The 15,085-nt window shown below is 32.7% G+C and overlaps 1 protein-coding gene across 1 annotated transcript; it reads left to right on the top strand.

Annotated features, from left to right (window-relative positions):
• The first annotated feature begins 7,519 nt into the window (after positions 1-7,519).
• Positions 7,520-13,204, top strand: LOC107911927 (calcium-dependent lipid-binding protein). The gene is made up of 12 exons (XM_016839924.2): positions 7,520-7,875; positions 8,021-8,129; positions 9,052-9,153; positions 9,603-9,653; positions 10,099-10,219; positions 10,541-10,662; positions 10,820-10,918; positions 11,345-11,425; positions 11,536-11,621; positions 11,775-12,000; positions 12,256-12,420; positions 12,610-13,204. The coding sequence occupies exons 2-12, from the start codon at positions 8,025-8,027 to the stop codon at positions 12,964-12,966; spliced, it is 1,515 nt and encodes a 504-aa protein (XP_016695413.2). The 5' UTR covers positions 7,520-7,875; positions 8,021-8,024; the 3' UTR covers positions 12,967-13,204.
• The last annotated feature ends 1,881 nt before the right edge of the window (positions 13,205-15,085 follow it).

Below are 15,085 nucleotides of genomic sequence, written 5' to 3' on the forward strand. Positions count from 1 at the left end.
TAGTCCAACGAGAGGAATCATACCAGTTGACCTGCAAGCTAGTATGGACCAATTCAACCAAACTAAAAATTTGATTGAACTAATTTTTTATTTATTTTAATTTTTTTTCCTTTTTAACGATTTATTCCATCGAAGCATACAAATTAATTGTCTAATCAGTTCGACCACAGATTCATTTATGAAAATCTTACTTGAGAGTATATTTTAATTTTTAAAATTTTACTTTATAAGTTAATGTAGACAAATAAAAACCCAATACGAAGTGTGAATAGACCATAGTAGTTAATTTTATAAATTAAATGTTAAATTTATTAATTTTTACTAAGAAATCAATAAAAAATTTAAACAATTCTAACTACAATCAAATTATAAATAATATATCTAAATAGTTATAATTAAAAGTAATCATTACAAAACAATATTAAATTAATAACAGAAAAATATTCAAAAACTTATATCATAAATCTAAACAAAAGCTCCGCATAACCGAATTTAAACCAAAATAATTATTTATGCTTTGGCAATATCAATTTTTTCTTGAAGAAACCAAGAGTGCCATTAAAACATCAATGCTATATTACATAAAAGCCCAAAGCTCGCAAACATATGAACACTTAGCACAGAGCTAAACAAGCCCAGCCTAGATCCAAGGGAAGCAAACTTTAGATTCCTCAACAACTTCAGTCGCCGCTGCCTGGAGAAGAAAAGAAGTCTGATCGGAGGAGCCGTTAAAAACAAGGTTGATGTACCCACGTCCAGTAGAAACGCCCACAAGAAGAGCCAATGTCGTCACCACGACGAAGCTTGTCGAGAACACTGAACTTTCATCCTAAACACATAATTAATTAATTTAATAAATAATATTTATTTTGTGAAATGGAAAAACATATATTGAATTTGATTAAATTACAAAGTATTGCGTTAAAAGTTTAAGAAGCACATAATTGGATCCAATATAGAGAGGTCCAAAATCCCTCATTATATGTATAAGGAGCAGTAACCTCAGCATGATTAACTAGAGTTAGCCACCCCTCTCTTCTGATAGAAGTGGGGGATTTATTTTTTTATCAGATAAATTGGTCTGTCGTAATTTGATATGTCAAATTAGACTCTCCATTACACTGAAAGAGCTTATTCTCAAGCAAATTAGGTGTCTTTTTTTATTATTTTTGTTGATTTTTGGTTTTTTTTATTGTTAACAAATTATTTTTGTTAGTTTTATGCCATTTTTTAGACCTAAATCGGCCAATTGTGTCATGGGAAACCTAACAATGAGATTAAGTGGTGTAGGGAGTCGATAATGACCAGAACGTGAAGAGAACATTACTTAGAAGGGGGTATCGCGATATCGAGACATGGAAGTCTTGATACTCCCAATCTCAAGACTATTGTGGGTATCGCAATACCACTGCCTGATGGGTGAAAAAACTGTAGGGGCAATTTTATGTCCAGCAAGCTTAAGTCTATTTTTCATTTAAGGGCATAATGGTTACTATTAGTAGGTTATAAATACAACTTTATAAGCCTTTGTTTTTAGATTTGGTGGCTGAACATTTTTCATTAGTTTCATAGTTCATAGCTTAGGGTTTAGTTTAGGTTTTATTTTCTTTTTATTTCTTCTTTTTTGTTGGAACATTGTGAAGGGAAATGTATTAAACGTTCGTGTTTCATTGAATTTTATCTATTAATGAGTATTTTCTCAACTTTATCTTTTATGCTTACCATGTGTTTGTTAAAATGCTTGTGAAGAAATCAAGTTTAATTGTGTGTTGAAATATCTTATTAGTTGATAGATGTGTGAGTTACTTGGCTAAGTTATTATCTATATTTTGATTGGTTGTTTATTCAAGTGTATTAAATTACATATTACACTAGAATTGGCGCCTTTGATGAAAGATTTAAATAGACGAGACCAAGAGGAAACTCTATCGTGTAGTACTTTGGTACACTTACGCTGAATAGTGAGGCTGAAAGGAGATCTATATGCCTAAGTGAGACCGAAAAAAGAGCTTAGTTGGTATTTTTTTAGTTTAGAATGAGATCGAGAGAAGATTCCTAGCTAGGAGTGACAAACAATATAATTATCATAGGTTTATTAGCTTAGTTAGTAATCCATGAACTATTCAACCATCATTTCAATCCATTTGAATTAATCCCAGTAAAAAGTAAGAAAGCTAGTTTAGTATTTTTTTTGTTGATTTAGATATTGCTTAAATATTATTTTATCTGAATTTGCACTAATTATTTCTGACTCAATTAGAATGCTTAACTTGTAATTAACTTGACAAAAACATTTATCGGCAATCATTTGGGTTCGATCATTGGAATGCTCTAGTGTTCCATTGATGCTACAAATATTACAACTGACATTGTCCGCTTACAATCAAAACCGCACCTTTCAATTGATTTATAAAATTATTTTTATTATGCACGCGCGATAACAATCATAAGTATTATTTGTATTCTACTAATTCAACTAGTATCCTTCTATCTATCCCTATAAATAGATGGTTATAGTAGGCTAAAAACACACAACTTTGAAATATTGCTATTCTTCTCAGAAATAGTGAGAATCTATTTCTAAGTATAAATTATATTTCTCGAGAACAACAATTTTACCAGTTTCTATTGAGAGAGATATTTACTTTCGTACTGAAAGTAAAAAAATTATTTTTCATCTGAGATCCATCTCACACAAAACACAAGTACTTTTTGAGAAAATTTTATTGCTATAAATATCACAAATCAACTTGGTTTTTAAATTTTTAATTTTTCATTGTAACAAAAAACCATTTTCAAACTGAATTTTTCCAACATTAGACTTTTGGATCGAATAACTTATTGTTTGCAAAAAGCCATAACTTGCCTCACAACCACACCGACTCCACCAACTGTGACTTCACCCCTGTAAACCAGTGTTTTCACCAATAGGCATTGGGTCTTCAACCTTATGACTCAGAAACACAGGAAAAACGACAACATTTAGAAGAGTAGTTTTCTCAATAAGAGCGTCGCTTCTAGGAGCAGCAAGAACAACAACGTGTCATTGATCAAAGGAATGCCTAGAATGAATAGTTTGTCATTGAATTAAGAGCTACCTAAGATGAGAGAACCCAACTCACCAAGAGGATGAAGCTTAGTCCTCCATTTGCGGAGAGCGCAAGTGCAATAATTTGGAAAACCTTCGTAGGAATAATGTCGACCTCCTAACAATATCCCAACGTTCCCAGGGTAACAATAATGTCTTTATAGAAGAACAACTTAGAGACTTCAAAACAGAGCTAATGCAAAAAGTAAAAAGGGGTAAAAGTAGAAGAAACTTTTTGGAATTAATCCAACAAACCATTAGCCTCTAAAGTCCTTGAAAACCATATATCAACATCCTTCAAGTTTCCAAAGTTTGTGTACAATGGGTTGAGGGATTCGAAAGACCATCTGGCTAGATATAATAATTATATGAATATACTAAAAACATTTGGTGGAGTTAAGTGTAGGGCCTTCTCCATGACCCTCTTGCAAACAACTCAATAGTGGTACCTGTTGTTACCCCAAGGATCCATTCACTCTTTCAAACAACTAGTCAGGCAATTCACGAGTCGTTTTCTGGCTAACAAGACATTCAGGTATTCTTTATCTTATCTAATGACTATCTGCTAAGGAGCAAACAAATCCCTTGGCGATTATGTACGATGTTTCAATGTTGTCACCATGGTTACAAAATGGGTCACATATGAATAAGTTATTCAAGCCTTTCTTGTTGGAACCACCCATCAACATATGAGGTACATCTTCATTGAGAATGCACTGAGTAAACTCTCTCATCTTTATGAAATGATACATAAGTTTCCAGAATGAGATAAAATTGAGAAAGTTCGTGCCGATACTTCTACCCCAATACCATGTAAAATCAACCTCTCGCGGCAATCGCCTCTAAAAGATTTTAAGGCTATTAGCAGCCAAGGACCAACCCAGGGGTAGGTCGGCATGGATATGAACCTCACAATCAAACAAACCAAAGCAATCAGGAGTGGGTGAACAATAGAGGAGGCCAATGACCAGTGACTTCGAGCCCCGTACAATCAATTCAGGACTCATTATGAGCTCAATTGTTCTCTAGCCTAGATATTCGACTAGGTAAAATACCAGGGAATTCTTGAAATGGCCCCACATCTTCCACCTAGCTAACATCGCAACAACTCCAACCATCATTGCAAATACCATGATGCTCGAAAGAATCGAATTGAACAATTTGTACATTTAAAGAACGCTATTGAAACCGCAACTCAGAAGGGGTACCTTAAGCAATTTCCGGCTCAGGACCCCTATTAATCAAATAGAGCTCAAGATAAGGAAACAAGGCCACAACAATACAAACTACATCAACCTATTTTTTTATATAAATAACATTGGAGTTTCCCAATGCGATATACTGGGACATATAAAGGCTCGGTCTAAAAGATCTTGCAATTGAACTTTCAGCTCTTTCAGGTCCACTGACGCCATACGACAAGGAGCAATAAACACTAGAGTTGTACCCGAGTAAACTTCAATTGCAAATTCAACTTCACGATTAAAAGGTATTTCTGGCAACTTTTGAGAACACATATGAAAATTTGCATACTATTCGGATCTTATCTATCTTGCTTTCATATGAATTCGAGTTAATGACGTATCCCGGATATGCCTCACAGCCTTGATTCAAAAACTTATTAGCTCGAACCAATGAAATGGTACAAGTGGAATCACCACTCAATTTCATACCTTTAACTTCAATAATCCCACCTTCATGACTCTGAATAGATAACTTCTTTTTATGACAGTCCAAGATCACATTATGCTTAGTCAATCAATTCATTATTACATCAAAATCGCCAAATGATATACTCAACAGATCAACTAGAATGACTTATTCAGAAATCCTAATGGACAACGCTCACACACCTGGAACTTTAGATTAGTCGTGGATCGTAAAAAAAGCCTGAGGATTAAAAAACAAGAATTTAACTCTCTTTTTTGAAAGGTTAATCATCAAATTCGACACTTTTTAAAGCTCGAGGATTAAATTTAGCTAAAAATTAATAAGAGTCAATTTGACAACAAAAATATAAACATTAAAAGTTAAAAGTTATCATTATGCCCTTAAAAACAAAGCCTAATTATTAAAAATATAAAAATCCAAAATAACATACCATTTTGTTTCAAATTAAAAAATATTCGCCATTTTCAAAACTAGCTTTTAAAATCAATACGATTCCACGAACCAGCAAAATTTTATCGTTTGGAAAAAAATATGTATCAAAATCTTTAACGCTTTAGTTAGAAATATAGAAAATTTCATAAACGTTAGAAAAATTAGTATTACATATTGTTAGAGATTTTGATATAATTTAAAAATTATAAATAGTATTTATTCTGAATAGTAGGAGATTTTAGTATAATTATAATATAGTTTTCTTTTTTTTTGTGAGACTGCAAAACCTCTCCACCTACCAACAAGTTTTAAATTGTGGAAACCTGGCTCACCAAAGAAGTAGAAGATGGATAAAAAGAGTCGAACGGGAGGAGAAATCTTTGCGTAAATATTTACCCCGGTGTACGCCTGTGATTGTCCCAAAAGAGAAAAGCTTTTTCATCCAAAGCCATTAGGGCATTGGTCCACAGGCCTTTTATTCTCTTCTTTTAATCTGCAAGTTATATTTTTATATTACCTTTTTTTTTAATAATCTCAACTATCTATAAATAGAAAAATAATAAATTTCAAGTTTAAATTCACGTATTTAAATATTAACAATAATATTTATATATGTCTTTTTAAACATATAAAAATCTTATTAATTTCCAATTAAATACAGAATAAGTTATGATATTTTAATTCAAAATTTTAAGAACATTAAATTTTTTATTACTCAATGCAATAAACATCGACTATAAATTACATATAATATCTTACTTTTCTTTAACACACTCTATCTCTATATTTCATGATTTCTTAACCTTTTATTTTATGTTTTTTTCTTTTCTAATTCTAACTAAATGTTGCACAACATGAGTTCTATTTTATTCATGAAAATTTAAAGAATGACTAAAATATTTTTTGCCAATAGGCATGTGATAATGCTGAACTTTTACCTTTGGTCAAGGATCAATTTCTTGTAACATTAAGAAAAAGAATTAAAACGTTTTTTTAATTAACTAATTTATTTTAATTCAAGAGTTTTTTAGATAAGTTTTTTTATATATAATTATATCTAAACCTCCAAATGATGAAATGATTTTTTTTTCTAATTTCACGGACGCTCAATTTAGTAGTCACTTGTATGTTTTAAAATTTCTAACATTTTAAGTACACTTGATTGAATAAAAAAGTGAATAGATTACTTTAGGCTTGTTTGGATAAAATTTCAAACATTCTTAGTAGATTTTATTTTATACCTTCAAATAATTAAATTTTCGTTAAGGGGATAAATAAGTACAGTTTGACATTTTTGTGTATTATTTTAGTTTCTTTTTTTTTTTTACTTCGATCAATAATTTAACAAAGACTTTTTTTTGGGTGACCAAAATAAAAGCAAAGTAAAATTTGGGTGACCAAAATGAATGTGCAAACATGATGTGCTGTGTACAGTTAACCGCTGTTAGAGATTTAATGCTTAAGTGACTAAAACAAAAACACCCTAAAAGTTAAACAACTAACTAAATAGTTTACCCAAACTAAAATGATGAAAGATAAGAATTAAAACGACTCGAATGTTAAATCAAAATTATATATTTTTCAACTCTATTCAGTAATGAATACAAAACAAATAATTTTATTTCAAATTTTCTATTTTTCTTACCAAAACGCACCTATAAAATAATTTTCATTTTTTTACATTTTTAAGTTTTTATCTTTTCAAATCTCTTTTCACTCTTACTATCCCTTTAACTTTTCATAATATATTTAAATATAAAAAAAATTCAAATAATAACATTTCCCTTTTTAAACTAGATCATAGTGTTTGGAAAAAAAAAAACTAGATTCATAGGGCAAACTTTTATCCATCAACTATTACTTTTGTTTTATGTATTAGTTTTCAATGCATTTTTTTTATCATACAAAGTTGGAAAAGAGAAAAAAGGACTAAGAAATCTAATTCATGTCATTTAGGTATCAATAGCAAATTTTAATCCCTACCCTAATTTTCACTAAATTTTTAATACATCCATCATTACTATTCACATATAAAATATTTATTTTTTAGGGAAAATTATTTATTTAATTAATTGTCAATGTTATGAATAATTATATATTAAAAATAATAAACCCATGAAACCAAGACCCGGCTTTGCGGCCAATTTTAATTAAAAATAAATATATTTTCATATATTTTAGAAAAGTAGGCACCAATAAAAAAAATTCACTCGCCTAATTTAAAATAACTTCCTGAACAGTACAAAATGAAAATACAAAATTCGGTTATTTGGAAATCACGCCCGGTAGATATTTATTTAATTTATTTCTCATCTAAATAATTATTACAGAAAACAAAACCGACAGACGCGTATATAGAAATACACGAGAAAATTCAATGCGGAAGATTTTTAAAGGCAAAGAAATGAGTCTCTCTATTGTCTCTTCTCTTTCATTGATTCTCATCCAGTCCAGCCATGGCCTACATATAACTTGAATGCTTCAATCTTTTAACTTTTCATTGTTCTTTCCTGTCCCAACGCCCTCATCCAACTTGTTTGATAGAGGCGTTTTTTATATTTGAACCAAAAAAAAAAAACGATCACTGTTTTTTCTCCTACGCAGAGGAGAGATTAAATCACTGTTTCCGAATAATTTGGAGTAAGCTTTACAAAGAAGAGAAGAAGAATCCAAGTTTTCTCAACGTAAATTGGTTTTCCTCTCTCTTGTTCGATCCCCACTTTTCATTTTGATTTAGTTTCCTTTCCTTCGCTCTCCGGTCACTACTTTATTTGTACATCTTGGAGTTCTTTTTATTTGTTTCCTGAAGATATTTCTGTTGGATTCCAGGAAAATGGGGCTGATTTCGGGGATTTTGCTGGGGATAATCTTCGGGATTTCATTGATGGCTGGCTGGCGTCATATGATGAGGTACCGAAGCACCAAGAGAATCGCCAAGGTATGCTACTTTGCCTATCTCTGTTTCTTATTCCTTCAATTTAATGGATCGCAGTTCGTTAAACTTCTTGTTAATTTTGCTAGTTCCGTTAATTGTTCAAATGAGTTTCTAAAAATAAAAATCTAAAAAGTTGTTGAAAACTGGTTTGAGTAAATTCATTTTAATTTCCCTTGTATTACAAATCAGCTGTGGCCATGTTTTCAACTGTTCGCTTTGATTCTTTTGATTCATTTTAATAGTGCACTTAAATTTTGTAGTGTAGGAGGAGGTTGGAATTTAAGAGTCGGCTGAGTTGAAAATTGTGCAGAGCATTAAAGCAGTTGCTATATTATCATTTAAGGCCGGTGGAAAGTAGTGAACATCAAATTTGAGTCATGCCTAAACCAACATGGCCAGAATAGGGCTGTATTTTGAATTAAAGTTAGGCAATAGCTTTATAGTTGCCTTGCAACTTTTATAAATAGACTAAGTTGTTGAAGTTTAATTTCGGATGTTCATGAAGAAACCATGTGTTGGCTGAAGCATCTTCTAGGACAAGGATTTAAAAAAAAAAACAAAAAAAAAAACTAATACGCCATTCTCATTTAAAATCTCACTATACCGAGGGGGCACTGGCAGTAACAAGAAATTTATCATTTTCTGGTGGTTTTACAGTATCTTCTTCAATGCCTATTACTGTACAATGTTCTCATGGCTTGTGTTTTAATTTATCATTTGTTTGAATGTTTGATGTGAAAATGTGGGATAAACATATTTCTCTTGCCTTGTTAGTTAGGTAATGGATCTACATTTTAGTTGGCCTTTATGGATGCTGAACCGTTCACCAGGGTTATTTAGATCTTGTGACTAATTCATCTTTTAACTTTCAGATGTTTCAACCTTTTGGATGCCCATTAATCACTATATTTGTCTTCTCTGACAGGCAGCTGATATAAAAGTTCTTGGAGCTCTCAACAGGGATGATCTTAAGAAAATTTGCGGCGATAATTTTCCTGAATGGATATCTTTTCCTGTCTATGAACAGGTTAGTGTAGTGGTGTCAGATTAATTAGTATTCCTGTTAACATTCTCATAGGCTATTATGATTTTTAGCATATATAACGTGAATCTTGTATACACTTGATTCAACCTGAAGAAAACCAAATATCTCTCATTTCACTTGTTAAGTGCAAATTCTTTTCTTCTCGCAAAATTTGAAATATTATTTGTTTCTGTTATATACCTCGAACTTAATTATATAACTAATGATTTTTTTTTCTTGAAGAGCAGTTGTACTTGAAGAAATACCTTAACATTGACTTTTACTGTGGCCGTCTGAAATATGCATCTTTACAGGCTAGATACAAATTTTTAGGGGACAAAAAAAGACTAGATACCTCATTTGTTAGGCATAGAGAAAAGGCACTTATGTTTTTGTTATTAATACATGTGTAATAGTTGCTTACCATCGTATGGTATGGTTGGTCCTTTCAGGTGAAGTGGCTGAACAAGCAATTGAGCAAATTATGGCCTTCTGTAGCAGAGGTAAGCTACTTGTTTTTGGCAATTAGATTAATAGCAGCTGTTATTCAAGAAGGCTGAAGAGAGACTAATGGCTATGCTAGGAAAGCCAAAGAAGCATAGCACCGTAGCTTTTGTATAACTGAGGGTTTTAACTTGAAGTCTAGAATAAAATTAGATTTAGGCTGCTTATTCAGTTCTTTTGATGTTTTGTGAAGTGAAATAGTTTCACTTGTTTTATATGCAATTATAATTAAACATTTTTGGTAGTAAATAAATATGAACTTACATTAGGGCATTTCAGATATTCTCGAAGAACCCAATTGAGTTTTCCTGTTTGCAGAATTCTTTGGAAAGGGAGATTCATGAAGCGCGAAGTATCTGCTATAAGTTTAAAATGGCTTCTGTAATGAGTATTCTAGTTATATAAAGTATTGAGCTAACAGGTTTATTGATGTTCAATTTTCAGGCAGCATCAGCAGTCATCAAAGAATCTGTTGAACCACTCTTGGAAGAATATCGACCTCCAGGAATTACTTCACTGAAGTTTAGCAAATTGTCTCTCGGCACTGTTGCTCCCAAGATTGAAGGTATGGCTCAATGAAGAATGTGACTTCATTTTCTTGCTTTTACTTGGTATAACTGCTTCATCTTGCAGCAAGATCTAATTACAGTTGTCATGGACTTCCTTCAGATAGTGGTGGTTTCCATGTTCATAAGTACTAAGGTGTCCTTACACAAGCTAGATATACATAATATCTATATGCGTGTCTTCCTAGTTATATTAATCATATACTTAAAGAAACTTTTTAGGATTTATTGCTCGAGTTGATTTTTTTAGAATTTTATGAACTATTTTGAGATCCTCCTTTTAAGCATTTTCTTCCTCCATGGTTACTTATTGAATGTAGGTGTTCGTGTTCAGAGCCTTAAGAAAGGTCAAATCACAATGGATATTGATTTCCGGTGGGGTGGTGATCCAAGTATAATTTTAGGTGTTGAAGCAGCACTTGTTGCTTCAATACCAATTCAGGTTGGTGCATCAACAACCTTCCACAATTTTCATGTATTGAATTTAAATGTAATTATGTTTGAACACCATACCATACCATATTTCTTTTGCCATCTGTGGACTTGGAATTTTATGAGACTAGATTTGTTTACTATTAGTCTGTTGTTCTGTGATGCAGTTAAAGGATCTTCAAGTTTTCACTGTTATTCGTGTCATCTTCCAGCTTGCTGAAGAGATACCTTGTATTTCTGCTGTAGTCGTTGCTCTCCTTTCTGAGGTATACCATTAGAGTAATTTATGAATTACAAGTGTACAAGTGTTTATATAGATGTTTTGGTTAATAGAACTATCCAGATGTTTCTAGAAACAACTGGTTAATTTGCAATGAATGATTCCTGTAGCTTGCTAAGTTGTAAGATTAGTTAGGGTTTTACAAGTATAGATGATTACAATGCAGTTCACACCATTTAGCACTCTTCTTTTAGATCGTTTAGGGTTTTAACGAGTGTAGATGATTGCATCGCAACTCGCATCATTTAGCACTCTTCTCTTTTTATATGTGTATTCATTCAGCTTTTGCTAAGAAATGATATGTACAAGTGACTGATCAGAACTGCAAAGAATGTTAAGTAGGAAGTTATTTATGGTCATGATGAATCATACCTTCTTTCATGGAAATTACTCACTTTTTTTTTTCCAACAGCCCAAGCCTAGAATTGATTACACTCTGAAGGCTGTTGGTGGAAGCTTAACAGCAATTCCAGGAATTTCAGATATGATTGATGTAAGTTTTTGGTTTTTACTTGAACATGTTCATACACTTTTGATTGTTTTGATATTCTTAGATACACTCGTTAATATTGTAGATTGTTCCACTTTTATCGTATTTTGTAGGATACTGTGAACACAATTGTCACAGACATGCTTCAGTGGCCACATAGAATTGTTGTTCCAATTGGTGGTATACCAGTTGATACAAGGTAACTTTGAGACTTTTGTCTCTGTGCTGTTTCACCATTGTGGAAGGTGATACTGCAAATTTATGGGGAGAAGAATGCCCGAGTTTTATTTTGGTTCACTTTGCATGTCGAGATTTTCTCGATAAGCTTATCATTTCTCCTTTTGTTACACAGTGAATTAGAGCTGAAACCGGAGGGAAAGCTGACAGTTACAGTAGTCAAAGCTAATGATTTGAAGAACATGGAAATGATTGGAAAGTCTGATCCTTATGTGGTTGTATACATTCGACCTTTGTTCAAGGTTAAAACAAAAGTCATCGACAACAACCTGAATCCTGTTTGGAATCAAACTTTTGAGTTGATTGCAGAAGATAGAGAGACACAGGCACTCACTGTAGAGGTTTTGAACCACGTCCCCTGTTCATCTTTGCATATGCTGTCATAATCTTGTTTCTACTGAATACCATGCTAAGTTTGAAATTTGAGATTGGATTCATGTACATCTTCTATAGTGTGGCCATGTTCAGAGTCCCCTCTCCCTCCCTTGTTTTGAAAAAACAAATTGTTTGTTTTCTTCGTCATTTTATATTCTAATTTTATGATATATGTATTCGTTATGGTTAGTTTATGCAATGTTTATTATGGCTTCAAACAGGTTTTTGACCAGGACATTGGGCAAGACAAGAGATTAGGAATTGCAAAATTCCGTTTGATTGAATTGGAACCTGAGACTCCAAAGGAGATTACTCTGAATCTTCTATCCTCACTCGATACACTTAAAGTAAAAGATAAGAAGGACAGAGGAAACTGCACCATTAAGGTACACCTTTTTGTTCTTTTAGGTGCTAGATCTTAATATTATGATAGTTGCTTCTGATGTCATTAAGTCCATGTATATTGCCCTTTGTTTCCATCTTTGTATATTTGATGTCTTATGTGATACCATGGTGAATAGGGATTTAGTTCTTTATCTTTTCTGATTGATATATTATCTATTTTGTATATGCAGCTTTTGTACCATCAGTTCAACAAGGAGGAACAACTGATTGCTTTAGAGGAAGAAAAGAGGATCCTCGAAGAAAGAAAGAAATTGAAAGAAGCTGGAGTTATAGGAAGCACAATGGATGCACTTGATGGAGCAGCGTCGTTGGTTGGATCTGGTGTTGGAATGGTTGGTACCGGTATCGGTGCTGGAGTTGGTGCTGGAGTTGGGATTGTTGGGAGTGGCCTTGGAGCTGTTGGCAGTGGACTGAGCAAAGCCGGAAAATTCATGGGCAGGACCTTTACGGGGCATTCCAGCAAGAGAAGTGGAAGCTCAACTCCGGTGAATAGCATCCACGAAAATGGTGGTGCAAAGCCACTTTAACTTTCCAATGGCGATGCATGTGAATTTGGGCCTTTCAGTGCTTGCAACATGCAATGATTAATTACAAAACCGGTTATAATTACTCTTTGCTTGTGTTCTTTCTGGTAGTGTGGAATTCAATTTCATAAATATTTGTTCATTCTCCAACATAGCGTTAGTTGCTTAGCCACTGTACCCGAATCTTTGTTTGTAACTAAATATGTAATAATCGTTTGAATAACTAGATTGTTTATCACAAGTAACTTGTGTGTCGCCTCCACTGCAGTTGTGGTCAGATTGCAGTCTGAAATGTTTTACTATTTCCTTGTTTAGTTTGGGTCATGCTTGTTTGAACCAAAACTGGCCTGTTTGATGGAGAACTGGTTGATATACCAGTCTGGACAAAGGAGTTTAATCAATTTTTGAGTGAATTGCTCTGAATTGGTTGAATCACAGATTCATTCTAAAATTCATGATTTGGGTCTAATCTAAAAAGTGGTAGTAAAATGTTACTACAATTGTTAATCATGCCGCTGAACTAAATCTTGAAATTTTAGTTATCATGACATAATTTGATCCTTATTTAATTAATTTTATAAATTAATGCAGTGGTGCAAGTTTTATAAATTAACACAGATGACTGGCACCACTAAAATCTACTGTTAGTCCACAGCCGTCGCGAAGCAGAAAAATAAAAGTTGATTAATGTTGGTGCAGAAGATGAAACAAGGAATGAAGTTATTGTCGAAACGTGATCTTTTTAAGTTTAGATCTGGTGGATAAGTTAAAAAGCGGGTTCAGCTTCAGTTGCTTTGAGGCACAAATCAGAATTACTCATACTCTTTTCTCAGCTCATAAATAAGAGGGAAATATATTTCAACACATGTGAACTTACGTCCTCTTACATTGACAGCAATGCCCATACTAATTAAGTTAAGACTCAATCGGTTCTTAATTTAAATTTCTCTTGTTCAAATATGGTATCTAAGGTAATTTGATTGTAAATGGAGTTGCAGAAAAAAAAAACTTTGTAATTGACTTCCTATAAATCAAAATTCATTTAACCATTTAAATTATCAAAATTTCATATGAAAATCAGAATTAAATCTAAAGAATATTAAAAAACGAAAGCAAACTTATCACCCAATCCTATTAATGGACCCAAGAAATTCAAAAATAGTTATTATAGTGGGCTTTGGTTAGACCCATTTTCACTAAGCAGAAAGGATTTCATTAATACACCAGCTGGTGCAATGGCTGTATAAAAAATACAGGGTTGCATGCCCGTGTCGTAAAGCACATTTCTGGTTCTAATTTTTGTTTGAAAGAAAGATCCGTTCAAATCTAACGAAATCCGTGAAGAAAAACCACCCTCCTTTTGGTGTCTACAAAGATCTGATTCAACACCCCTTTCAATCTTTAGTGAAAAAGCTTCCGTATCCTACCCAAATCCCTCAGGGAATACCATCACGTTCCAACACATATTTAATTACTTCTAATTGCCAATAAAGTAACTGTTGTTTTGGGTAAACAACAAAGATTTATTAATAAATATTGAACTCATCGTTTGGAGATCATCATCACATTCACATTTAACATAGCGGCCTGGGAAATATCGCTGACCATCACGGGGGGGTAGCAGCACAGCACTGCACTGCACCCAGCCAGCCAGTCAGTTAGCCAAAGCGACCCCGACAAGAGTGGGCTCGAACACTTTGTTTGTTAACAAATATAATATAGAGAAAAAGTGGGAGTGGGAGTGGAACTCAACTGGCATGAATGATCTCACCCTCTTCTCCTCTCTTTACTTCAACTATTTTTATTTTACTTTGTTTTATTCTCTGACCTCTTCCTTTTCAACTCTACATTGCAAGCTGTAAACATCTTCTTTTGTTTTACTTTTTATTTACTTTTATCCTTTTTGTACGGTATGAATCCTTTTACCGAGGTGAAATAAAAAAAAGTCAATTACTACTCGCCAAATTTACTAGGATACCCTTTCCCCTTTTTGCTCTACTCTTCAATATGGATTTTGAAATAAAAATATTGTAATTCAAAATAATTGAATAAGTTAGGAGATATTATTATTATTTTTAAAATTTTTGAATTGAAAATTAAATGGGTGTAGATTTGAAGAGAA

Source organism: Gossypium hirsutum, chromosome D11 (genome assembly GCF_007990345.1).
Source record: "Gossypium hirsutum isolate 1008001.06 chromosome D11, Gossypium_hirsutum_v2.1, whole genome shotgun sequence".
In the NCBI taxonomy this organism is placed as follows: domain Eukaryota; kingdom Viridiplantae; phylum Streptophyta; class Magnoliopsida; order Malvales; family Malvaceae; genus Gossypium; species Gossypium hirsutum.